Here is a 27,851-nt window from a genome sequence, read left to right on the forward strand (position 1 = left end):
ACTTTCAGTTAGAAATGACATTCAAGAAGATTCTATTAACAAAACTCTTAAATATTTTTCAACTGAGTGCATGTAGTCTGTTGAGGGGTGTACACAGTACCAAGTGACTTTCAGGATTGAAAAACAAATGTGAATTTTCATTACCAACAGTAACGCTCCACCAGGCTGGACGTGCGTCATCAACATCACGATGAACACCTTCTGGTTACTGGCATAAATTAAACTCGCATAATTTAACAAAATATAGCCAATATGTCCAGTGTGTCTCAGTCTGTGATTTACAAATTTGGAAAAAAAGGTTTTTGAAGAAAAAAATGTCAAAGATCAGCCCATCAACGGGTGCCCGTGTTTACGTTGATCACCAGGCATGACCCTGGAACTTTAAGCCCCCATGATGCGTTACATTGTTAAAACAATACCACACAATCAGTGAACCCCAGCGTCCGTTACTTCAAGCATGAGATACGTAACTTCGTCTATTCTCCCCAGTCGAAGTATATGACTACATGTCCTATGTGGTGTGCTGACGTTGTATTTTATTTGAGTAAATGTACTCACACTTCAGCACCACAGACCTGTCTACAGTCCCTGGCTTCAGCAGATGGATACAACATTCCCTGGCCACACCTGTAAAACAAACATGCATATAACCATATATGTATAATGTATATGTATGATAAATATAAGACACAAAACCCATTCAAAATACACAAAAGCCTCCGACAAGAGCTGTGTCCGTTCCGACTTTATCATGAGCATGCGTTTAAGGAATCATAATCAAATAGTGATGATACCATCTGTTCGGGAAGGTTTAGTGACTCCATGTTTAACATATGATTTAAGGTGATTATATGACAAGGATTATATATGTTTACCACTTCGATGATTTTAACCGATTGTAGATACAAGTGAAGTCGTCAAGTATATTGCGATATTGCCTGGGAGGCACAGGAAGAAACGTAATGCAAATTTACCAAGTAAAACATCCAGGTTCTTTGAGAGTCTCTTCTCGATGTTTTCCTTCTCGGCAATGAACTGTAAACATTGTACATAATTCTATATCAAAACATTGGTTAGCTCAAGGGTATAAGGTTTCCAGGGCATGTAATATTTAATTATAACGTTTGCAAGCTTTATTAACAGAAATGTTTGTGAAATTCTTGAACAAAAAGGGGTCACATAGAATTCACTTGCAGACTGTCATATTCACAACCGTATCCAGAGGTCGGACCCTAACTAAACGTTTGAAAAGAACGTCAGGAAACTGTCATCAAGTGCACTGCATCCTTTCAAATGTTTTCGATGATTATTGAGATCACATAAGTGTAGATGCTGACACATTTAAATGTTTGAAAGCACGTGAAGTTATGAAAAATAGAAGAAACGATTTCAGGAGTTTGATTTCCCCACTGAGCCTGTCCGTAAGGTGTTAACATTTTTCTCGCCCGAATCAATTTTCGTCTTCATTTCTTTACTTTCCTGAAAAAACTCTTAAAACACACAGATTATTTAATGGGCTGACATCATTAAAAACCCTTTAAAGGGTTTTTAATGGTTATAAATTGAGATGACGTTAAAGCGATATTTTTTGTGTGACATATATACTGGAATATAAGGGCAGATGCAAAGATGTCTAAAGGTATGAACGAAGGTAAATAATAAAATCAAAACGATTTGAGGCTACTGATGTCTCCATTGACCTCGTCTGTGAGCAGTCTGTAGCTTTCACTCCGTTACTCCTCTGAATCCATTTTCGTCTTCAGTTCTACAATTTCTTGCAAAACACCTAACATATAAGGAATTTGATGGGCTGAAGCATTCCTAGAGTCTTGAATGTTGCGACATAGTTACTTGGGTCTCTCTACGATTTGCCAGTCTGTTTGTCATCAAGAAGGTATGATGTACCACAGACTATACTCACCATTTTATGTTTCCTGTCCAGGTCTGCCATATAGTCATCAAGGGTCTGGGTATCCTTGTCTACAACAACAGCATAATTATATATGATTAAAAATATTTACGTCATAGGCCTGAAATGCCGGGATAATGTTTTATGAATTTTACAACTTGAAAAACAAAGTGAGGTGAGGTGAAATTGGGTTTAACGTCATGCTTGAGAATATTTCGATCATATGACGACGTGCATACGTGTGTATGTGTATGTGCGGCTGCTTGTACTAGCCCAGACTGAAGCTGGTTTTATAGTGCTAGCCCACTGAGATACCATGCCGCAGTGAATCATGAATACCCCACTCAGACACATTATACTGACACCCAGCCGACCAGTCCTTGTTGTACCCATTAATGCCGAGCGCCAGGCAGGAACCAACAAATACCACAATTTAACGTCTTTTGGTATGACGCGGTCGGGGATCGAGCCTGCGACTTTCCGCTCCCCAGACAGACGCTCTAACCACTACACCACGGAGGCGGTACAAAAAACAAAGTTATCAACAGACATAATGGATCTTAAATTATAGAAACATGAATACAAAAGAGGTATAAATAATAAATAATGCCAAATAAAACATAACAAGAATGCCACACATACAAAACCAATACAAAGAATAATCAACTTGTAATAATGTCCAATTGGAATACCTTTAAAAGGTTCAGCGTCCCCTACATTTGTCGTAATGGCACCAAATACTGATATATTTGATTTCAGCACTGACAATCTGTTTGTATTGAGGAAAGCTGACGTTACAGCACGGGACTGAGACCTAACATCTTTCAGGCAGCTCCGAGCTCTGTTTCCTACACGGCTCTCCAGCTCCAGGATGTGTAATTTGGGGGCATAGAGGAGGACTTTGTCAATGTAGTCTGAAACATTTCTGCATGTCTCCCAATCTTCTTCAGTGGTGGTGAGGAGAGTCTGTTGTGTTGCCTTGATCTCTTTTGTAAGATTTTCCAGATCGGTCTTAAGTTCACTCTCTCGTTGATCAAGAAGCGATCGCAGAGTCTGGAATATGTGGCCAATATTTTCTTTCAAAGTGTCGTGTGTTCTGTCAGTGTATTTAATGTCTTGTCTGATGCTCTGCATGTGAGTTTTCTGACGAGTCTGCAGCTTTAATAGCTCATTCTTCTGGTGGCGGAAATGTTCCGTTACAGCATCAGCAGCCACATCCAAGTACTTCACATCATGGTCTGCGTGATCATGGAGTCTACATCTCGCACAGATCCACTTCTGGCAGGTTGCATCAATGAAGTCCAAAGAGTTGTGTTTATGGATGCTGCAAAATGTTGGAATGTTCAAGACAGTCGGTACCATGTCACTGAAGTTTTGAAGTACATGGTTTCTGGAAAGTTTGATGTTGCTGTGCTCATTCTGGCAGTACTCACACAGGAACTCTTCACAGTCCCGACACCAACACACAGCCTGGTTGCCGTCCTTTTTATGTGTACAGTAGAGCTCTGTGGGGCGATGTTTTACTGTCAGATGGAATATTTCCTTCTGTCTCACTGCATCCTTCTGGAGGCTTGTGTCCGTGAGGTTGACCTCCGTCTGACATGTGGAGCATGATATCACACCACCAGCTGCAGATGTCACACACGTCTCACACACGGCGTGTAGACAGGGCAGTAGGTAGGGGGCGGGACCCTTCAGTGTAAACTGATGCTGACAGACAGAACATTTGGGGAAGTCGTCCATTCTGGAAGACAGAAACCTAAAATGAGCTACTTAAAGATGAATGCACGTACGTGTAACATGCACTAAATATACAAACAATCCCTGGCTGTTTCCATCAGTCTTGGTCAAAAGTCCCTCGTCCAAAAGCCCCTCTGGACAAAAGCCATTCGACCAAATGCCCCTGACTTAAAGTATTAATCGGAAAATAAGATTAAAGAAAGCAAATGATTTATGATATGAACTTCTTATTTGCTTCGTGATATCATGGTCTAAAATAACACATAAATTAATATGTAATTAGCAAATGATTTAGTGAATAAGAAATATATTTCATCAAACAAATGATAACAAACTAACAAGAAATGAGTAATGACATGAAAACTTGTATTGCATCATAATTAATAATGAAACAAATCAACACAACCTAATGTTGTGGCCTAAGGCGGAAAGAAAGTCCATTTCTGTTGACGTAATCCTTTTCCTTTACATTGATACAACCCCCTAACCAAGAGTCTTTAACATACATGAAGCTTCACTTTAGACGGATGAGAATTTGGTTAATGAGTTAGTGCAGACACGCACATTCGCGTAGTTCAGGGACACAAAGATCCCTGTGGTCACCCAGCAGTAAACAGGCAGCCGAAATGATGAGATGACAAGGCCACCCTGGAAACGTGCCTGGACAAGTGTAATCTTTACAGTATGGGCCGAGAAAAAAAAGCGATACCAATAGATAAATGTTTGTATCGACATGATATTTACAGTTGAGAGAAATTTGGCCAGTCCACACATAACTCAGACAGGGAATGGGGCTTTTGTCAATAAGCGCTGCCTGATCGAACCTTTCTGAGAATGGGAAGTCTCCCAAGCACTACAGGCTTCTGCATTACCCAGAGTGCCAGAACGTCTGTTACCGACAGCAAGTATGCCAAACCTAAGACGCCAAGAACAACAGGGATTCGGACAACTTGGTACTTGGAATGTAAGTGTGAAATTTCGTAATATATGCCATGTTTCTCCGGAATCATTTCAATCACACCAGGACCGAAAATTCAATAATATGAATGGTTTCATTGGTTTTGTCGAAGGAACAAGGGAGTGATTGTTGATTTCGATACACGTGAAGCTGTATACGAAGCCCTCAACACAGTCTTGGTTAGCCGATGTACGTTTTTTTTTTTTAGTCCAAACCTCAAGTATTGTAAAAGGCCGTTTTTATGGATCTTGCCAAGCCACTATTTTCCTGAAGACACAAAGTGTCAGTGCTGGGTGTCCACGGGCATGGTGTTGGACAGTCTTATTAAACTCAGAGCTTAATCTAGTCTATACTGAGTCCAAAAAACCCCCAAACTTCACAATTTAGATTTGTAAATAATAATATGAATTTTTATAGTAGACACATTACGGGTCATTTCTGGTGTCCCCGGCTGTGATTTTGCTGGAATATTGTTAAAAGCGGTGTAAAACCAAACTCACTCACTCACTCATTGCACGTGCATTCGATCGGAAATGTTCCCTCAACTTTACAAAGTGAAAAAATACTTTAAAGCACTAACAAGAACAGCCAATTATTATGCCGCGCCTCTCAAATGTGCAGCAGTAAGTGACGTCAGTAAGTGACGTTGCAAGGACAATGGGGTGCAGCCGCCGGACTGTTTATGATTTACAGACTCGAATGCAACAAACGAGTGACGTCACAGGCGGGGGACCGTGAAATTGTGTTACATCACCTCTGTAATCGATTTTTCACGGCTACAGGAACCAGAAATGATCTGTTTAGGGGTCGATTGTTGACACAAACCATCCGAAACCGGCTGCCAACAGCTCACCTTCGGGTTCAATGACCATATTGTGGAACCATTTTGACGCCATTACGTCAGCGTTTGCTGTGGGCCCGACGACACCTCCGACTCAGAGAGACTGGAATCGAGTTGTCTTCAGCGATGAATCAAGCTTTACCCTCAGATTTGCTGATGGTAGGATGACAGTGTGGAGGCGACGCCGTGAACGTTAAGCCAAGTGTTGTGTACAGGAAGTTGACAGATTTGGGGGCAGAAGTGACATGGTCTGGGGTGCTTTCTATGGGATTGCCCGTCCCTGACTTCTGGTTATAAGTGGGAACCTTAAAGCTACAGTTTACCGCGACCAGGTGCTAGCCTCCGAACGTATTCCATTCATGGCGGCACATGGTCCAGGTCTGCACTTTCAACGTGACACTGCAAGACCCCACAGCCAGCTTGACCAGGATATACGTGCAGGAATCAACGTTCTTGACTGGTCGTCAAGGCCACCTGATCTCAGTCCTCTCGATTTCATCTGGGATGCTCTTGGTAGAGGTCTGCGCGCTCTCGGGAACCAATCCCCAATAAGGTGTTTACATGCATCAGGCAGTCCATGAGGAGGCGTTGCTTGGCAGTTGTGAATGCAAGGGGTGGCCATACACGCTACTTGATTTCTTTTGACTTGGCACTTTGTTTACGCCGTTTATTGATAAAGTCTGTAACCACGTGGAATTGATCTTTGGCATTGTGATTATTCTCAGTTCATCCTATGGACCGTAACAAATAAATGATAACCCCTATACCACATTCTTGTGACCTTTTTTATATATTTAATATATGATTGTGAAGTTTTTAGTTTGACTGTATATTTGAGTAACGTTTGCCTTACTTGTTTGACGTTCTGGCAGAAAGGTTCAATTGATGGAGTTCTGTAAATAAACGAAATTGGATCTTAACAATTAACTCTAGCCATTAGTAAGCTATATTAATTTGTATTGTGTATGAAGCTTTATGTGATAGGGCTGGGACGGGGACTCGGTACTCGAATCCGAGTCGGGTATAGCTTGAATCGAGTACTATTTCTAGGAATCGAGTTCCTGAAAAAGGAGAAGTGCACATAATAACTTGTCTTTTTCATCATTGACGTAACACACATTTGCATCATTGGTATTGTCTGATAAATGGAGGTCATTATTAACGACTGTATATATCTCAGCATGAGCAGTGAGGAGTCAAGTAACGGTAACAGCGGTAACGAAAGGTCCTGTGTTTTAACGAGGAATGCATGTAATGGTGTTACTCTCTATATTTGTTAAATAGACGTAAATTAAATAGCCTATGTTCAGTTTCAGTGTGTTATTGTCATCCTTTCAAGGTCTGTATAAAAATCTCCGTCAACTCAGAATTGAATATACAGAAAGTTGACAGAAGCGCTTTATTCCTTACATTTCCGGGTACTCGATTCCGATTCGGGTACGTACATGCGGGTACTCGATTCCATTTTTTCTTACCCGTCCTAGCCCTATTATGTCGTATGTTTTTCTGCATATGCATATCAATCGAGAAAAATAGCTTCTATCACCAATGCAAATAGTTTGCCAATATTCTGTCAGGTTTCCAGCAATTAAAATATGTTGTGGTGTATTTGAAGTTGTTAGGAAACCGAAGGGTCAAGATATGTACACAAACAAACATAATTATGATGTGATTATCATGGCTTCATTGGAGATAAATATCACAGGTATTGCAATATTTCTTTCCATGTGTACATATAGTTCAAAACATCAGAAGCTGGAGGGTTCCTAACCATAGATTTCCTCCTTCAAACAACGGTTTACACATTTCAAACTATTCCTATTTACCCGATGTTTCGTCTCTCTTTTCATGGCGAGGCTTCTGAAGTAATTCTTCGATTTCCTTCTCCAGTTTCTGCTTTCTCTGAGCATGCAGACACATCAGTTTTGATAGTTTCTCTTCATGATGCTGGTTTACTTCACTGATCACTTGTTGATGGTCCTCATCCAGAGCACGTAACTGTTGTCGTAATTCATCAAGCGGGGTCCCCAACTGTTGAAATAATGATAGCAAAGACCCCATATTTGGAAAGACGAACAACAGTATTTCACTATGTTGAATAAAGCTAAATCTGATTGTAAATAAACAACATTTTTGTGGTAATAAAGTCTATTTGAATGTAACATTTATCACGCATTGAATATCATGTGTGTTTAACTACTTAGCAGAAACCAAAGGTATTGGAGTCTTATCAAATTCTGTGATAATTCCAGTGATAATAAACAAATGAGCATGTCGTGATAAATGCAATATGTTCATTCGTATCTGGCGGTACACATTGCTGAAGCTTCCCTCTCCCTCAAACTAACAACACAGAGACAGTAGAAACAGATGGAAGTACCTCTGTTGTATCTACTTTGGCCGTCCAACCTCTTATTCAACACTGTAAGACTACATACACAGGTTGTACAGCGGTGGATGGTGTAGACAAGGTACGTGTGAGGCTAAAGGTGGAGCGTCAGGTAAGTTTGAAAACATTCCTCTCGTGTTTTACATTACCTGACGCTACACATTCTCATGAGAACTGAGGATTGGCACAAGTTGAGTGCCCTCGTATCAGAGAAAGAGGTCAGAAGCAATCGGCAAAGCAAAGGCGAATTTCCATCCGGGGCATATCCGAGATATGGGGAGCTGATAGCGTTTGAAGACAGAGAGCAGGTTCTCCCATGAACTGTACGAGACTGTGAATCACAGTCTCCAACAGGCCGAGACCAAAAGCACAACGTGTCTGCACATGTTGTAATTACCCTGGGCAGCAAACCAGGGAAAGAAAAAACGTCCGCGTAATTGAGGGCACCAGTGAAATTCCAACCGGGGCCACCTTTCACTGGAAGTGCTGACCCTGAAAAATGAATGAGCAACACGTGTAGCTACATGGAAGTAGGAATCCTCCAGGCTGACGCCGATTGAGAGCACATGAAAGTGTGGAGGACTACTGACATAGTCGGGACTGAAAAGCACCATGTTCTTATTCATATGCGTCTTCATCTAGAGCAAACGCCTGACATGGACCCGTGAAGATCCGGGTTAGACTTCAGCAACCCATGCTTGTCTTGAGAGGCGACTAAACAGATGACACATGGCATCACATCCCAGTTACGTAGATCAATGCCCATGCTATTGATCACGTGATTGTATGGTACAGACTCTAATATTTACAGATAGCCGCCATGTAGCTGGCATGTTGATGAGTGTGGCTTAAAACCAACAAACCAACCTGACATGATCTGTGGATCCCAAACTTCCTTGGTGTCCTTGGCATCTATATTGGCAGCAAACTCGGGAATCTACTAAGCTTGATAACCACGTTCTAACAGTTCAGTGGTAGCTAAGGGATGTAGTCAGAATGCGTTCTTCTTGGTGGTTTGTCTTCCGTAAGAGGCTGGCGTTGCTGATGAAAGGAAGGGCCTTGTCTATCGCACCTTGGACGCTTTAGCTTAGGGATGTAGTCAGATTGCGTTACTCGAGTCAACTCTTCTCAATCTCTGGAGCATGATAAGAGTGATTGGCATAATGAGACAACTGGCGTAGAGAGGTGCCAGTTGACAGCTATCTGTTAAACTTACTACCACCTACATTTGCCGCCCGTGAATTTCAGGGCATTCTTGGTAGTTTCTCTTGCATAACTGGCTGGTGTTGCTGATGAAAGGAACGCCTTGTCTATCACGGTTTGGACGTATACCTACACAGGTCTTTCCTTAAGAGACTGCAGATGAAAGAAGCCATGATGACTACTGAGAGGGCATCCCATACAAGAAACATTTAGCTGTCAGAAGAGGTACACCACGGTGACTGATTGAGCAAGGTGGGTGGTCCAGCGTAGGAGGTAAGTTGACAGACTGGCGCATGTCAAGCGACAGATGACAGTGCTTCGGTTCACTGGATGAGAGGGAGGTGTGTCTTATAGGTGAGACCCATGAAAATCCGGTTAGAATTGGTCGTCAGCAGCCTATGCTTGTCGTAAGAGGCAACTATCAGGATCAGGTGGTCAGGCTTGCTGGCTTGGTTGACGCATGTGATCGTATCGCAGTGATCATGCAGTTGATCACTGGAATGTCTGGTCCAGCCTCGATTATTTACACACCTCCACATTATAGCTGGAATATCGCTGAATGTGGCGTTTATCAACAAACAAACCAAACTTACAGGTGATAGGTCCTTGCATCAGGCACTTGTGAGACCTGCACTAGATTAATGCGAAATCAATAAGTTAACTTTGGAGGAGATGATCCCAGAAGAGCAGTATGAGGGTCAGATGGGTTCTTCATTCAAGGCCCATCTGAGGGGCAAAAACCGGAGGTAGTGGATTCAAAGTCGACGGGAGTATTGGTCATACAGCCATCTACTTTCAATGAATATGTTGTTTCTCATGCTTTATCAGCACGTTTTTGTAACATGTAAAATTCTGTTCTAAACCAGCTAAAACAGGGCGACGGTTGTGATGTGTTTAGGATGGACAGCAAGAGAAATGCTGTACATTAGAACTTTCTCGGACATTGGTCTTTTGAACAAAAGGCATCACACCCAAGAACACAATGTGTAACGAAGAAAATCTATGAATGGGGATATTGGCATAAGGATCACTATTTACATGTTCCCTCAATAAAAGAACCACGCACCGTAAACACAAACTAACTGTCTACATGACACCCATGATACCAAGACATATCCCGGGCTGGTTAAAGCTTTTTGAGGGATATTGTCTCTTCAAACACAGAAGTCCATCAGTGGGTCCACAACACTATATTTGTCAGCTAAGTATGTAATTACATGATAGTGCAGCAAAGGCCAGGCAGCATCACAGAGGCGATCGTCAGACCAGATGCCTAGGCGCTCTCCAAGGGTCAAGTCCCGTTACATTAAGAATTCATTGTCTATATACTACTGACTGTCAGGCTGCCCTGCATCGTATTGGGATACATGTATGGTCAACCTGCAGTATCCAGCATGCACCTCATCCACAATGTTAAACTTCCGTGGCCAACAGGCCATACTCTAAGGTTCATTAGGGTTAATTTACACGCATGCAGCTGACCTGTACATGGCTGTGCTGTCATGATAATAAGCTGCTATTATTTCATGTATATTGTCGGCACTGTGATTTAGATTCAGATAACACAACTTTAACTCACACACACAGACCTCAACATTTTGTATCATTTTAACATTAAAATAACAATCAATTCTCTCTTTTCACACACACATTCACACACACACACACACACACCAACATTTTGTATCATTTGAGCAATAAAATAAGTCAATTCCCCTCTCGCTCTCACACACGCGCGCAAATCTCTCTCTCTCTCTCTCGTCTGTTCTATCGCGACATATTGTATCTTTTTGTAACAATCAACACACACTCTCTCTCACACACGTTGCACACACACCCACACACACGCGCGCACGCCCCACACACACGTTCTCATCTACTCTCGTCACACCATTAAAAATACACTTTCAAGTCCTTAAGACATCATATCCATATTCAAGCTTATGGGCATAACATTCCCATGAAAAGCAAAGCATGGAAATCAATCTCGGACATATTTCAAACACATCTTTCAACTCCAAACATTAATCAAACAACGGCCCATGAATACATACATTTATATTTCAGTACATATTAGAAAGCGGTGGCCAGGAGGACAGACAATTACTTTGATGGAACATAGACACACAGGTGTATGCTACGATAGAGAGCATACAGAACGGGGACATGAAACGGAACACATTTACAAAGAAGGTAATAAGCGGTGTCGGAAATACGTTGAGGGAGTGGAGGCGACACTCTGGGTGACTGAGTTGGTATAGCCCACAGTGGACACACATGTATGGGTGTCTGTGGGCATGATACACGGGGGGTGGGATGGGAGGTGGTGGGACGGGAAAAACTGGGTGATGGCAGGGGGAATGGAGGGGTTGGGGGAATGCATTGCTTGGGGAGGGTTGAAAGTCATTAGTTTGCTTCTGCTGCCCTTCATGTAGTCTGTCCAGCTTAACTTTAATGGATGAGATGAGAGACATGATTCCCCTCCATACCAGACATTTGGTATGTGCCCTCTGCTACCTGGGCACTTTCTGTCATATCGGACAAAGTGTCATGGCGTCTGGTGGCAATAAATTGAACGATATGAGGAAGGGAATTTCTGAAAATGGGGTCTTTTTATGAAAATGGTCATCGTTACATTTCAAAAGGGATGCCTCATGCCGAATTGATTGAAGAAATAATCGAAAGTCCTCATGCTCTCTTTGTTTCCTGTCGATAAGGGCATTTTTACGATTTATAATTTGGATAGATGTGGGGCCATACCATTGAGAAAAGATTGTTTGAGTCCGTGCCATGTCATATTGTCTTTACAGGTAAGTCCTTCATACCAAATCAGCGCGGATTCCGATAAATAGAGGGGGAAAACGTTAATGAGTTCTTCATCAGCGAAATTGTGAATATTAACAAATTTCTGAAATCGGAAGATGCAGAGCGGGGACTCCGAGCCGACCAGTCCTTGTTGTACCCATTAATGCCAACCGCCAGGCAGGGACCAACAAGTACCATATTTTAACGTCTTTTGCTATGATATCCTTACATTGTTAACATTTAAGTGTTCTGTCTGAAGATCTGCTGCGTTTAGGAATCTGTTACGTAATGCAGTGTTAATCATGTGAATATCATCTCGGACTGTTGTGACTCTGGGGCGACCTGGTCGACGTGCATATGTCACGGACCCATTGGTTGGAAATCTGTGCAAGAGTCTACTAATAGCACTCTGACTAACATTAAACCGGACAGAAACCTGTTGCTGAGTTTGACAAGATTCCAAAAGGCCTATAGCCTGACACCTTTCAGCAAGTGTCATCTCATTTTAAGCTGCGATTTCAAACATGTTCCTAAACAGTGAACTAGGGTGAAGATGCATCAATGCATGCGTATTGTCCTCCACTTTTCATGGATAGATCATTGACGTTAAGTGGTAGGGGGATTTCCATATTGATAATCTGAATAAAAAATACGCCATTTGTAAAAAAATGTATCAGATGTGAAAGAACGTAATAATGATATTTCAACGGCCTGGTGTGTTTTTTTATACTGTTAAGAAGGTTTGTAAAACATTCAGTTGTATATATTTCAAGCAAAAAACGAAGATTTTACAGCTTTTAAGAAATAGTGTTACCAATAGCCTAAAGTGCCTAAAATATGAGCCACTGGTCAAGTCACGACTGTTCGAGTTATAGTTCTAGAAACTATGGTGAAAAAGTGTAATGAGAGCAAGAACTTGTGCCTGCGAGACAAGATAAAAAATCTAAATAGGGGACATATACAAAGTTGCTATGTTGTCACAAAAGTACCTTTCTTGAGACAACTACTGCCAACACTGCATACAAAAGTAGTGAAAGATGAACAAGGGAAAGGATAAGATAAGAAAAACCCGAAGGCGAAAAAAGAGTGCGAGGTCGCACTGGCCAAGGTTGATAACTCAGGGGTCCCAAGATTTCGATCTGTTTCAACTGTCTCTCTCTGTTCCAATACTGTCTGTTAGGGTTAAGGTATAAACGGAAGCTAAAGCACATCCTGCGTCAGGTAAGGTACACCGCTCTCGTCAACATGTATAGATCATGGAAAAAAATAACTTGATGTCAATACACATACACATTTCACCTCACTGACATGCCAATATCAATTGGAATGTAATAATTCTTGTTTGCAGATATGTTTCACTAGGCCTTGTTTAGTTGAAGATAGCAAAGGACGATAGTGAACTATTTCTATTTCAAACAATGCCTATATTAAGGTGTATTAAAATATGAATACAAATTTATACATACATCTTGTTCGGAAATGGTCTTCACATGTGCTTTATCCTCCGTAGATGGTGAAAGTCTGGCTGACTCAGTGCCATCAGACAGGTATTTCAGGAAGGTTTCTATGATGGCTGTACATTTCTTTTCGTCCATATGTAGTTCGGCGGGGAAACAGACGCATTTGGCTGAATTCTCACATTGCTCGATCTTCGTCAGGAAATCTTGTCTCTCCTTACACAAAGATGCGTCGACAGTGTCATGAATGATATTGAAATCAAACTTAGTTTCCACCTTCACATGTTGTACGATCAACGTCGCCAACGTTGTGTTGTATTGAATGTTCTTGTGGTTGTCTTCATCCTCAGTTGTGAAAGTCAGCACCATGACAGGGCGTGTCGGGCAGAACACACAAGCATCACACAGGACAGACGCGGGTACTCGCCCCTCCCAAGATGGGTCTATCAACTTCAGCAGGCTACCTCCTGAGATGACGACTGTACGATTTCTGCCTTGTAGTTCTCTCAGCCTCTGTACAATGTGAGCATGCTGTTTCATGAGAGCTTCTTCAACAATGGACGGGAAGATGTCGAAGACTGCATAAAAAAATACTAAAATGAGATAACCACATATCTTAAGATGATATGTAAAGAAAAAAATACATACATTCATATCAACACACATTTATGTCTTATATTTACTCACACGTTTTAAAAAATAAATGTTTAGATGAGTTAAACCTGCTCATCCTTAAATGGACATGGCTTAAATCTGTAAAATAATTGATGTCTTCATGCATAATACTGAGACATGTTTTTGTTTTCATGTTACAAAATAGATAAGGTAGTCAGACTTGGGAAGTCTGACGCAAGCACACACTCACACCAGAATCTTAGTTCTATGGAGAGTAAATTATAGTGATAAAGGCCAGCATTATTAACTGTAAAATAACTTGACCTCCATGTTCACATCATCAAAAAAGATCTGCAAATACATACACGAGTGTTCTGATTCAGCTGACAGTATCCCAACAATCTTCCTCTGTTCTGATGTAGAGACAGTGCCTGACTGGAGAGTATCACCTGAAACAAGCAAAGCAAATGATTTATTTTCAGGATGTATCCAGATGGAGACATCGTGTATAGAAAAACATAATTTCAGTAAAGCCTCACCGGAAGTCTGTGCTTCCTATTACTGGATCATCCGAATCAGAGAAGACGTCATCAGCCAGTAATGGGACGTCTCCTTCTGAGCTGTACCTGCTAGGCACACTGGAGTCATCACTCTCGCCACTATCACTCGTTTTTCCACCAAACTCTAACTCCCTTTCCATGGTGAGTGTATATTAAACTATATCTGTGCGGCTTTGAAATGCTTTAACCAAGCTGCTTTGTCCATCCGATGAATATTATTGTCCTTCACTTCATACGTCCTTGGCCCGTCCTTATCACTGAAGATGATACCATCAAAACAACGTACAGCTACCTCCAGAACACGTGTCTCTGTTCCAGGAATCGGATGTAACCGCACTTTAATCAAATTGTCAGGGGAATGACAGAAGTTGTTTCCATGTAAGGCAATTGTGTCACTTTGAAGTTTAGCATTAATGGCTCTAATGATCTCAGATTCTTCAGATCTCATGGAAAACCCATCAATATTAGGACGTTTGGTTCTGTAACTGTTAGTGTCCCAGGTATCCTCACTTATCCCAACATAGTATGATCCACCTCCCTCAACCTTGGACATGGAGGTCAGGTTATCTTTCAGTTTGAGATCATGCCATAAATAATCCACGAAATCTGACGAGCTTCTCGAAATATTCGTTGCTACTGGAAACCTCAATTTGTCAACATGTAATCCTTTTAGTTCAGTATTCCGGCACTCATGGAGTAGTTGAATATTTTCACACAATCCTTTCGTCGTTGGGGGGAACTGTGTTTGTCCGTCTGTTGAGCATGCATTTAGCCAAATTGACAGACGTTATTGACACATTTTCAATGTCGTTCCTCACTTTAGTGTTAAAATCTAGAGTGGCTATCCCACTCGTTTCCTTCACGTTCACAAAAACGAAGTCAGTATGGCCTTGAAACCTCTGTATATCAGATAGCCATTGGCGCCTGTATGTGTCTACATATAGTTCTCTGTCATCAATGAGATCAGACAGTCTCTTGGTAATGAACTCATCAAACTGTTCAAGACACCTGTCCTCGGATAGTTGACCCTCTACATGAATCAGAACTTGGCCTCCTCCGCTGTTCCTCCAAGCTGAGACTATCTTCCCGAGTCTGTCAAGAGTTTTCTTTTTCTTTTGTAAGAGCTCCCCCCCCGACTTCTTTCCAGCACAAATGACAGACCGGGTTGTATGAAGAAGAATGATGTTACGGCAGTTCGAGTGAGACTTGTACAATTGTCCTACTGACAGGCATTTTGTGCAGGCCTCTGTAAAGGTAAGTGTGGTGTTGAAATAGTTTGAACGGTCTGACTTATTTAATACAGGAGATGCAAAAACAACATGTTATGTAAAAAACGTGTTGTATGTTCCTTGTTCAGACATGATGACTTCCATGCCATTTTCCCAGCAGGCATTAAACAAATCACATTCACTGACTCATTTCACGAGAATATGTGGCACGTAGGGAATTACTGACGTTTACCTTTACAGTTTTGAAAAGCTTAACATGTGTAACAAACTCGTGAAACTATTATCTAAATATTTTAATCCGCCATTACGTCATACACGTATGTGTAACTTACGTGTTCAAAGTTAATTTGGAGTCCTCTCAATCCGAATTTATCAGAAGTGTTAAATATCCATAACCTGTATTGTAATCGGAATGAATATCAATACCCGTGTAATCAACTGTTTCTGTACCCAGTGATGACATGTCATTAGCATCATAGCGCAGATAAACCTTGGTATGTTTTCTTTACAACCACCAGGCGATCATTCCAAATCCTCAACACAAACACTGTCTGAAATACATAATAGAAAATATACCATTGCATGTATTGATGTATTTATAGAAAGGAATAGAGTGATAATATTCAATAAAGGGTGCGAGTGTGGGTGCGGGACTGAATGTGGTATTGGGACAGTGGGATCATGTCGTCTCTGCGCGCAATCCTGCATGTGAATGCAACTTCTCCAAAGACGCCTTAGCTACTGCAGTCAGTCTCACCACGAATCTTTTTAAGACAGGGGCAGTCAATAGTGCAGCCTTCTGCATATGGCAAGTTGACAGAAGGACTGTTGTACCATTTGTAAAGGCGGGCAAGCTTCTGATCTACACAGAGAGGTGCCAAACTAAAGTCACTGAGGATAATCGGAAGTCGCTTGACTGTAAAATGCTGACGCAAGCCCCCTGTCCCTGTGCATACAGTAATCAAACACGTCATATTTCGGATTACATTTTCTCAGAAACGTACAAATCATAGTACCCTTCTGGTGTTGAGTCCCATTTAGGATTCGAACCAACATTCTCAGTCTCGAATGGGTCTGACTTTATGTATATTCAAACAGAACACATTTGACGGATGATGCTTACCTATGAAGCTTTACCGACCTACAAAAATACATGTCTCACCATGGTGGCTTGAAATCTTAGCTATGTCAGGAAGAGACCATTTTAACCTTCAATGGCCAGTAGATCTTGAGTCTAAATGTGAATTCAAATGAGCATCAGATAATGTCGTGAACGGATAACACTTTAAGCTGTCAGTAAATATATTTTATATTGAATAGTAATACTAAACGTTCTACAAAACATTTACAGGTTAAAACAAATGCAGCAAAGAGAGGTTGGGTCGTCCTGGTACAGTTAGGGTGGTTAGGGTTCATCATAATCTCAGGTGGTCTTGCCCCCTCTACACGCAGCCCATCAGCAAATGAGAATTCTGCCAGGTTGTGCTGCCTAGTCTAACCCATCAAAAACCTTCCAGAGAATATGGAGACTCCCTAACACAGCACACTTTTGCATTATCAAGAGCGTCCAAAGAGCTGCGCTCCCGGCGGAGAACCTGGGCACACTCTTAATCTGCGCCAACAAATGGAAGTCCCACAACATGGAACTTGGGATGCAAGTGAGATAGTTTAAATAGGCGTCCGCATGTTTGCCATGTTCTTTCCTGTATCATGATAATCACATTGCTCTCCGAAGGGACAGAATTGTTATTGATATGAATAATTTCAAAACGGACAAGTCCAGGATTGGTATAGGTGTTTGTATATGGGCCCACTCCAATGAATTTTGTAAGTGCCATTTTCAATGACGCCTTGTACATTTTCTGGGTCGCACCTTTGATGGACCTCGGAGTCCAAACCACAAGCCTGTATTAAAAGGACCGAGCAGTGCCATCATGTTGATTAAGATATGGACTGTGCCAACGATGGACACCCACTGACAAGGTGTTGGACAGTCACATTTAATTGATTACATAATCTATATTTCATATTTATATTTGACGTAAAACCACAAATTGACGGTTATGAGTGGGAACTGACTGGTCCTGAGCAGCAAGGACTGCACAATGGTGACCGTAACTACCAGGCAACACGCTATGTGTTTACTATAGGATAATCCGAGAACGGCTGGTTAGAATATTTTCTCATCACTTTCATCGATGCTAAAGCCTCACCTGGCGAACGTTTATCGTAACGGTTACTTTTAGAGAATCAGTCTCGAGACATGAAAGTCGTCGTGACATGACCCCTATATTTAGTACTGTAATCGACTGAAGCCATGCAGTCCCCATATTCAACATTGTACTTAAATAAAGATAGTCTGTCACAATATACAACACTGCATGCGACTGAAGCACGGCAGACCCTACATTCAGTAATGTATTCCAAGTGAAGCTTCTAGACAACCCTACAATTACTATTACTGTCGGTAGTAACGACAAGTTGCATATCGACGCGATTGTTGTGCAGCAAAGTAGGTTATAGGCAAGAGGGGTGATTTCTTAGGACTGTCTGTCGCTCACTTGTCCTTCCCAAGAATTGTGCGTTGGGCCCAACATTTAACATGGATAAAATATTCACGATCTTTTTATAGCATTTTGTTTTGATCGATGTTCCACAAAATATCTCTGTGAAAATAACATACACGGTTGTTTATCAAAAGCTATAGTTTCGGGGATTAATCTTTTGTTAAAATAATGACAAATTACAAATTAATATAAAATCAAGAATATTTCTGAATTATGATCAAGACAGATCCTTCAGCTTCGTAACCATTCTGACGCAGTTACTAAGAGGGGTTTTGAAGAAATTGACTTTAACATCAGTTTCCAAAGAACATTATTTAATGTGAAAAACGAAACCATAGAACGTCTATTTTCAACAGTCATATATATGTTATATCCATGCTAATCTCATCTTATTTTAGTTAATATTTGCAATGAGAGGACACGATTGGAGTAAATTTGAAACTTCCTTTCAATAAAGGAAAGAGGATATCTCATAGGGAATAATCACAAGTAAATCAGTAAAGCATTGATACATATAATGTAACTATATCTATAAACTTATTAAGATCTAGCTACGCCCCACGCGTACACAAAAAAATAAACAAAACTGAATAGCAAGCAAGGTTTACTTATGTCCGTGAAAACAGCATTTTGTTAAGTTTCAGATATGGTGATAACCAACATCTGTCTGCACAGAGAACGAACGTACATGTAGACAATAATGAATCATAACCAGGATTTTTCCTATGCTGAAATATGCGAAAACATAACATTTTGTCTTTTTGAGATGCTAATACACAACATTTATTGTACAGTGAACAAATCTACGCCACTCTCGGACATAGCACAGGAACAGGAACAAACTTTTCAAATATGATCAGTTGAAAGACTCCTGTGCTGGTAAATGCCAAATGTTGGTAAAAATTGTATTAGCTTTGATGTTCTTAAACTGTATCCTCTGTTATCTTATAGTAAACTATACGCTGTGCTGAAGTTAAGGTGAATAGAGAGGCAGACATTCTGAAACCCTTGCATTTCATAAAAATGAACAAACTATAAAAAGGTAGAAATCTGTTTTATATGGTCATAAAATGGGCCAAATTGCGAAACTGGTTAATATTCGAAGTTCCATTTCCCAAATTAAGAATATATTTTATTGAGAAAAACACGTATTTGAAACAACGCACACATTTCCATGCGTGCTTACTCATGTGTGTACACATGAAAAATATCATCAACATTCCCGTTTTACCCTTAACTTGCACCTGGTGTGCAAGGGAAAAGAAAACCAGTCAGATGTAACCCTGCCATCATGGAACTGCATTCCCTCACACTGCTCTTTTTATAGTCTTTATACCCTCTGTTCTGACATGATTGCTGATATAAGGTAAGGCCTTCCATGCAGGGTTACAACCATATTCATTATTTATAACATCTTCTACAGTCTAAAATGATACATGGGCTGTTCATTCGCCCAACCGTTCATCTGTGCCATCTATGCAAAAACACGTAGCAAGCATGTAACCCGAGATAACATATTTACAGTCCAAAGGGCATTGGATATGTTTCATCTTTAACCAAAACACTTTCGAGAGAACAACAACATGTTACCCACGTTAAATACCTCGACTTATTCTTATTGTTGATGCAATCAGTGTTAGAAACAGCAATAAAAAAAAGTAGAATAGAAAACTTAGATTTTAACGTTGTTAATTGTTTGAGGTACTGAAATTCCAGTGGAAATGTTCACCACTGACAAGACAGGTACATTGTGACACAGGAACATTTGTACGTCTTCAGACATTGTTTCTGGTAATCAGTTATGCAGCAGTGTCATGAGCATCATATAACAGTGATCTGATACTGACCATATTTGATCCTCGTCAAACTCATGGGCTTCACTGTGAAAATTAAAATTTGATCACAAATCGTTTCGCCTGGTGTCGAACATTGGAATTGAAATTATGGAGAAATATTCTGTATGCTCACAATAGCCTCTGTTAGAAGTGTTTAGCCAGTGTTGGTCCGACTTGACCAGCACTGTAAACCAAAAACTACCAGATGTGACACATAATTCATTTTAAACGAACTTGTCTGCTGGAAAGTCGCCACTTTACTACATTATCAAGACGTCTCCCACAAGTGTTTCTTCTGACTTTGTCCAGGTTGTGAAAATCAACTTAAATCTTGCAGATCTATGTTCAGATGTGTTTATATAGTACAGCTTTACTTAGTACTTCATACAAATTGATCACCTTACGGCTCACAGTTACTAAAACAAACGCGATGTCTTTTAGCGGCATTTAGAAGTTGTTATAGATGACCAAGATATTTTATGGATTTAAGTTAATTTATTCTTTCCCACACAACGTTTCGGATTCATCACCTGATGAAGGGATCTGTAATAATCCCGAAACGTTGTGTTGGAAAGAATAAAGAAGCTTAAATCCATAAAATATCTTGGTAAATGAATCACGTTGCTCAAAGTGAAGCATGCCTTGCTATACTTTCGTCACAGGTCTTATCGGAAGACTTTGGTTCGGTTCGGCGGTTAAAACGACTACACTGTCACATATATGTCCTGAATTGTGTCCGAGTATATGGAATAGCATAATATCTATCAAAATATCACTTCATAGAGTTTCAAAGCGAAGCATTTTAAGCAAAAACGTAAAACGACTTCACTGTCACAGATATATCCTGAATTGTGTTCAAGTATATTGAATAGCATAATATCTATAAAAATATCACTTTATACAGTCTCAAAGCGAAGCATTTTAAGCAAACACGTACATGTTTCTCGAAGTGAAGCACTCCTTCCCTCATTCTCAACATTGTCTACATTTGAAGAATAGTATAATATCAACCCTAACGACCGCTTTTTAATGTTTTAATGCTTTTTACAATCTATCACATTTAACGATACCTGATGCGTTAAAGGGCCACTGATCCAGAGCAATTTCCGTGGACTGGTTGTTGTTTTGTTATTGTTTTTCTCCAGTGAGTACCCGGATGATATTCCAGAATTCGTGACTGGTTCGTTACCTCTGCTGCGCCACCCTCATGCGCAATTGATAGTATAAGTATAGACTGATCAACAAAGATGAAATCTTTTTTACTCGATAATCTTATGTTGAATTTGTTGTAAAATTATGTAGACTTTAATGAATAATTTGGTTTCTTATAGAAAAATATTCACTTTGATAAAAATTCTGATTTTGATGTAAAATTTTGATTTCATAGTAATGTTGACTTGATAAAAATGTTAGCGTAAATGGATGTAGAATTTGATTTAAGAAATAGCTGACCTTTAATTTTAGTGAGAAGCCAGATATAATAGTATTGTTTTGAAAGTAAGGCTAACTAAGTACATGGGGAGTCGTGGGGAGAGTTGTGAGCTTGGGTTCACTACTAGTCAATCTTAATGTTGTATTAAATGGCATTATTTTGATAACAAATGACAACAGTTGAAGTTTAACAATCTCCCAGTGGTAATAAATGTTAGGACTGAAATAACAAAGTCAATGTACGTCTTTATATTTTGTCTTATAGTCCTAATTAGCTTATTATCATATTTGTATGCATTTTTTAACTTAATAAAATGCACGCGATCTGCTTATATTTAGTGAATTTATAACATGACTGTAATATCTAGATATCTTATAGATTGCAAACGTGTATCATATTTCACACACGCATTAAGTGCGACCTAGTGTATTTTGTCTGTCTCATTACACTTAACGGCAAAAAGAAGATTATTCTGTTGAATACCATAACAAATATATAAAAACAAAATGCAAATATTAAACTTAAAACAGACCAAAGTTATAGCAACAATATAGGGCTAATACCTTGTACGGGAAATGTATCCATCAATATCCACATTAAGGAATGAGATGCCATTCATCTGTAGCTGACAAAGTATCCTGTTCCATGTCATGTGTCTTTTAACAGTCTAATGTTAAAAGTGATCTATCGTTTCAGGTTTTCAGATTGGTGTATAGTCCCATTGGTCACCCAAGATAGCCCACCTGGCAACTAATTGCATGATGTCTGCCATTCTTTAAAAAAGTAATTTAGTTAACCAATAATGAGCAATCAATGTATTGGCGGTTAATCCTTTGAAGGAAGGACGTTGTTTTTGTAGAGACTTTATGACAGGGTGTATTCAGTATAGATTAGTAAATCTACATACATAAACACTACCTTTTGACAAATCCGCTGTACAGGATAAAAGGAATTAATCAATCAGCGTGTTATCGGTTAATCCGATGATCGATGTTTGTTATATAACTCAGCTGATAATTCCTCTTACTGCACTTCCATGCGTATATTACATAAGATGTAATACATTTACCACATCAGACCTTAATTTATAATGATGAGTATTTACTCCAGACACAAGAAATGTCAAATGGGAACCTTTGTCAGGTAACCTGAGTGGTGCTATCACTAATTATACCTGTTATAAATTCATTAACTGACCATCAAGTGAATGATGACAAATAACGTGTAGATTTGCCACCAAACAAGGGTTACAGCAAGAGAGTAGAAATCGCTGTATTGCATGCAAGTTTGATTCAATAATGAATTCCAAATGAAGCTTCTAGACAACCCTACATGCTCTAAAATGAAGAAATACCGAATAGTACTTCACTGAAGCCAGGCAGCCTCACGTATGTAACACTGAACCCCACAGCCAGTACACACCTACATGGTGACGGTAGTCAGGTGGATGGTTGCCACTGCCATCTGTACTGATCCCATGATTGTTAGGTATATTATTAGGAACATACTTTATACTCTTACACATCCTATGGAATTTTGGAGGCTACCAATCGTTGTAAAACATGATAACTCATATTTGTATATGATTTGTAACAGTGGCTTGCGTTGTTACAAAGGTTCAGAGTCCTTCCAGAAGCTGGATAGAACATGCCTCGGTTTGTGGTTGCGTGTCCTCAATCAGCCTGTCTCCACGTTTGACAGAAAGATATGGATGCTGTAACAATCCTACGGCCCATACTTTAACGTAACAACAGCCAGCTCAAAGATCGCTGTGTGAACGGGCTCTCTGATGTTTACTATTACTGTCGGTAGTATCGACAGGTTGCATATCGACGCGATTGTTGTGCAAAAAAGTAGGTCATAGGCAAGAGGGGTGATTTCTTAGGACTCTCTGTCGCTCACCTGTCCTTTCCAATAAATGTGCGTTGGGCCAAACATTTAACGCGGATATAATATTCACGAGCTGTTAACAGCATCATGTTCCACAAAATATCTCTCGGTGAAAATAATATACACGGTTGTTTGTTTGTCAAGATATATATTTTTCGGAAACTCATCTTTTGTATATTTTATAATTTGATAATAACAAATTATAAATTAATATGAAATCAAGAAGATAATTGAATATTCTGAATTATCGTCTGGACAGATCCGAAATTGACTTTAACATCATTTTCCAAAGAACATCATGTAATGTAGTAAATGAAACCATAGAACGTCTATTTTCAGCAGTCATGTATGCTATTTGTTAGGTGGATGTACGGAACATCATTCCATGCTAATCTCATCTTATTTCAGTTAATATTGGGAATGAGAGGACACGATTGATGTACACTCTACCTTGAAACATTCCTTTCAATACAAAAAGAGGATAACTCATAGGGATTAATCACAAGTAAATTAGTAAAGCTTTGACACATATGAATGTAAATACATCTATAAACATATAAACATCTAGCTGCGCCCCTCATGTACCCTAAATGCAGTCTGTAGTTCAGGAATGCCTGCGTCATAAAAACTGAGGTATCTGAGATGTAAGCAAACTCTTGTATAACACACACAAAAAGCACTACTGAGTAGCAAGCAAAGTGTACTTATGTCCGTGAAAACAAATCGACGCCACTCTCGGACATAACACAGGAACAGACTATTGATCTTGGAACAAACTTTACAAATATGATCAGCTGAAATACTCGTGTTTTGGTAAATGCCAAATGTTGATAGAACGTGCGTTACCGTTAATGTTCTCTTAATCTAATCTAATCTCTCTCGTGATATATTTTTATGATAGCGTGCTAGTTTTAAATTAAGAGCTGTGCTAGTTTAGTAGTTTTACTGTCCTTCGATGACAGTGTTTACGTTATACATTTATTGATTTGAATATTGATACCAACTGTTATCGTCACGATATGGCTGCAATATTGCCGATGTGACGTTAAATTTTAACTCACTCACTCACTCTACTCTACTCTAATCTAATCATTTTGTTTAGCTCTGAAGGGTTCCAGGTGCTTTCATATGTTCACAGTATGTACACAGTATATACACAGTAACTCTTGGTTTAGCAGCAATAGGTCATTTTGAAGAGATGGGTTTTTAACTTTTATCGAAATGTGGATGGCGTTTCTGATAAGTTGATGTGGTCTGACAGAGCATTCCACATATATGCTTCTGCGCATCTGAAACTGCGTTCGCCAGTAGCTGTTACACTGAGGCTTTTTGGAGAAGGTCCTTGTCTTGGGAACGCAGTGTCACGCTTGGTTTGTGAGGCTGAACAAGGGATTTGAGATAAGTAGGAGCAGAGTCTTTCTTGAGGCATTGGAAAGTGTGGAATAGGATGTTGAACTTGATTTAGCTGGAAACTGGTAGCCAATGGAGTTGTTTGAGATCAGGAGAGATATGTTGGTGCTTATGTGTTCTGGTAATGATCCTGACAGCTGTATTTTGGAGGAGTGTATGAAGGAGTGTTGAGGATATGCCATATAACAGGGAATTAGAGTAATCTAATCTTGAGATGATAAGTGATTGAGCTAGCATATTAATTGAATTTTGAGAAAGGTATCTGCAGAATGTTTCAATCTGATGGAGGTGGAAATTACCTGTTTTGCAAACTGCTGCTACTTGATTCTGCATTGTGATATTGGAGTCAAAAATAACGCCCAGGTTCCGTACATGTTTGCATGATGTTACTGGTGTATCTCCGATTCTGCATGTGATTTTAGAATCAGGTATCTTCTATAGTTGTTGCTGGAAGCCGACAAAAAGAATTTCAGTTTTCTCCTCGTTCAATTAAAGAAAGTTAATTTTCATCCAGTTGCAAACTTTATCAATGCATTTTTCTAGTATGTCAAATTCAGTGGTAATGCGGTTTGGTCTGGTAGCAATAAGGTTATGTGTGTCATCAGTCTAACCATGGAAAGGTATTCTGTAACTTGTGAAGATATCACCAAGAGGAATGGTGTACATGGGGAAGACCAGTGTTGGGCCAGCCAACACCGATGCTTGGGGGACGCCATAGGACAAGGTACATGGTTTAGATGTAGAGTTCCCGATTGTTACACACTGAGACCGAAGATTCAGATAGGACTTTAATCATATAAAAACTGTACCTGTTACACCACATCTAAATGAGAGGTCCAAAAGAATAAGTATGAGAACCTCCTGCTTGTCCATGGCTGCCAGCTAAATCTGCAACAGGACGGTCTCAGTACTGTGAAACTTTTTGTAGGCAGACGGAAAATGTTCCTGTAGGTAGTTTTCTTCACAATCTTTACGAATCTGATATGCATCTACTTTTTCCACAACTTTAGACAGAAAGAGAAAATTAGACACCGGTCTATTGTTTTCATGATATTATGATCGGGCGAGGGTTTCGTAATGAGAGGCTTGATGTAAGCAACTTTGAAGCATGTTGGAACTTCGCCCAAAGACAGCGAGTCTTTGATGATGACACTTAGTGGCAAAATAACAGAGTCGATAATTCCTTTAAACAACCACGTTGGTAATGGATCCAAATGACAAGACTCTGAGGGAGACCTCAGCATTATCTTTGACAAGTCCTCTTCTGAGACAGGTTGGAATGTCACTGTATTCAAAGAGCTGGAGATAGGGAGATCATGTGGTTCTTGGTGCACCTGAGGACACTCAATGTCATGGCGGATCTTTTCGATCTTTGAATTGAATAATGTTGAGAAGCCTTCAGCCAGTTGCAAAGTATCTTCAAGATCTGGTAGAATGTCTCCACCTGAAATCTTCAGCATGCTGTTAATGTTCTTAAACTGTATCCTGTATTATCTTATAAAAGAACTATACGCTGTGCTGAAGTTGAGGTGAATAGCGAGGCAGCCATTCTGAAACCCTTGTATTTCCAGTTGCAAAACTGGTTAGTATTCGAAGTTACAGTGCCTAAATGAAGGATATATTTTATGAAGAAAAAAACATCACGGTATTTTAAAACAATGAACACATTTCCATGCGTGCTTGCCCATGTGTACACATGGAAAATATCATCAACATTCCAAGATTACCTTCACCTTGCAAGTGGTGTGCAAGAGAAAAGAAGACCATTCAGTCGTAACACTGCCATCACGGAACTGCATTCCCTGACACTGCTCTTGTTATAGTCTTTATACCCTCTGTTCTGACATGATTGCTGATATAAGGTAAGGCCTTCCATATAGTGGAAATGTTCACCACTGACAAGTCAGTTACATTGTGACACAGGAACATTTGTACGTCTTCAGACATTGTTTCTGGTAATCAGTTATGCAGCAGTGTCATGAGCATCATATAACAGTGATCTGATACTGACCATATTTGATCCTCGTCAACGGCAACAGCAAAAGTATTATGTGATCCATGGGCTTCTCTGAGAAAATTAAAATTTGATCACAAATCATTTAGCCTGTTATCGAACATTGTAATGGAGTGAGAGAGTGAGTGAGTGAGTTAATATTTAAAGTCATATCGGCAGTATTTCAGCCATAGCGTGACTAAGAAAGGTGTAAATTTATACAGGAATAAAAACAAACTTATATAATAAACGTACCTGTCCGCAAAGGGCAGTAAAACAACTAGATTATCACAGGAATAAATTTAAGACTAGTAATTAAAATTAAAATATTTTAACTATAAATGACAATACAATAACACTGGCTATAGATTGCCAACAACTGGGGGTAGATCACCATACTAGGGACGATGGGGAGTTACAGTGCCTTTTCTTCCTGCATTGGCTCTTGCTGGATTTACATCATCCATTCAGCTATTAGCAATATAGACTAATCTAACCATTCATTAAAAATACACACATTCTACGATTAAAAAAGTGGAGAGTTTAAATTTACTTTGAATGTTTTGGGACTTACGTACTTACTTACTCTCAGGAGGACTATAATTTTATAGTACTTAAAATATTTATCTATTTCCAAATCATTTAACAAATCTCTTTCTTTTAATAATGCAATAACTAAATGAGAACTAATATTATTTGAAATATCCTTCATAGTTCGTGATTAGTTATCCCTTGTGATGGAATATTCAAGACAGGCAAGCAAGACATGCATATGCTTGACCGTGATTCTTTCGTCTCGAGGGAGTGAGTGAGTGAGTTAATATTTAAGGTCACATCGGCAATATCTCAGCAATATGGACGTCTCCAGGGATGCAAAACGGAGGATCCTCACCTATCAATAGGTAATCATGAGTATAATATTATGTTTTGTGGCCAATACGACATCGTCTTCAAATCTGGAATGACAACCCAAGTAGGTGTAACCAATTTAGGGTTTTATAGCATGTAATCTATTTAT

At 39.8% G+C, this 27,851-nt stretch overlaps 2 protein-coding genes across 5 annotated transcripts in view; both read right to left on the bottom strand.

The window, feature by feature from the left end:
• Positions 1–27,851, bottom strand: part of LOC124267022 — a 289,774-nt gene that overhangs the window by 86,764 nt on the left and 175,159 nt on the right. Inside the window, exon 1 of one of the 3 annotated variants that reach the window (XM_046701878.1) lies at positions 16,133–16,257. The exons of the other annotated variants lie outside the window; for them this stretch is intronic. The gene's annotated coding sequence lies outside the window, so the exon portion shown is untranslated. Of the gene's footprint in view, positions 1–16,132; positions 16,258–27,851 lie in introns of those variants that run through there. 3 annotated transcript variants of the gene reach the window in all.
• The window catches only part of LOC124267005, a 219,701-nt gene that overhangs the window by 2,767 nt on the left and 189,083 nt on the right, over positions 1–27,851 (bottom strand). Inside the window, exons 1-9 of one of the 2 annotated variants that reach the window (XM_046701858.1) lie at positions 14,457–14,657; positions 14,283–14,366; positions 13,312–13,880; positions 7,275–7,479; positions 6,302–6,341; positions 2,602–3,668; positions 1,922–1,980; positions 975–1,035; positions 559–627 (exon numbers count right to left, since the gene is read on the bottom strand). In XM_046701858.1, coding sequence (XP_046557814.1) covers positions 559–627; positions 975–1,035; positions 1,922–1,980; positions 2,602–3,668; positions 6,302–6,341; positions 7,275–7,479; positions 13,312–13,842 — 2,032 coding nt within the window. In that variant the 5' untranslated portion in view covers positions 13,843–13,880; positions 14,283–14,366; positions 14,457–14,657. Of the gene's footprint in view, positions 1–558; positions 628–974; positions 1,036–1,921; positions 1,981–2,601; positions 3,669–6,301; positions 6,342–7,274; positions 7,480–13,311; positions 13,881–14,282; positions 14,367–14,456; positions 14,658–27,851 lie in introns of those variants that run through there. The other variant, XM_046701851.1, reaches the window with a different exon arrangement.

This window comes from Haliotis rubra, unplaced genomic scaffold, assembly GCF_003918875.1.
Source record: "Haliotis rubra isolate DU_JTF1 unplaced genomic scaffold, ASM391887v1 Scf1000, whole genome shotgun sequence".
Lineage (NCBI taxonomy): Eukaryota > Metazoa > Mollusca > Gastropoda > Lepetellida > Haliotidae > Haliotis > Haliotis rubra.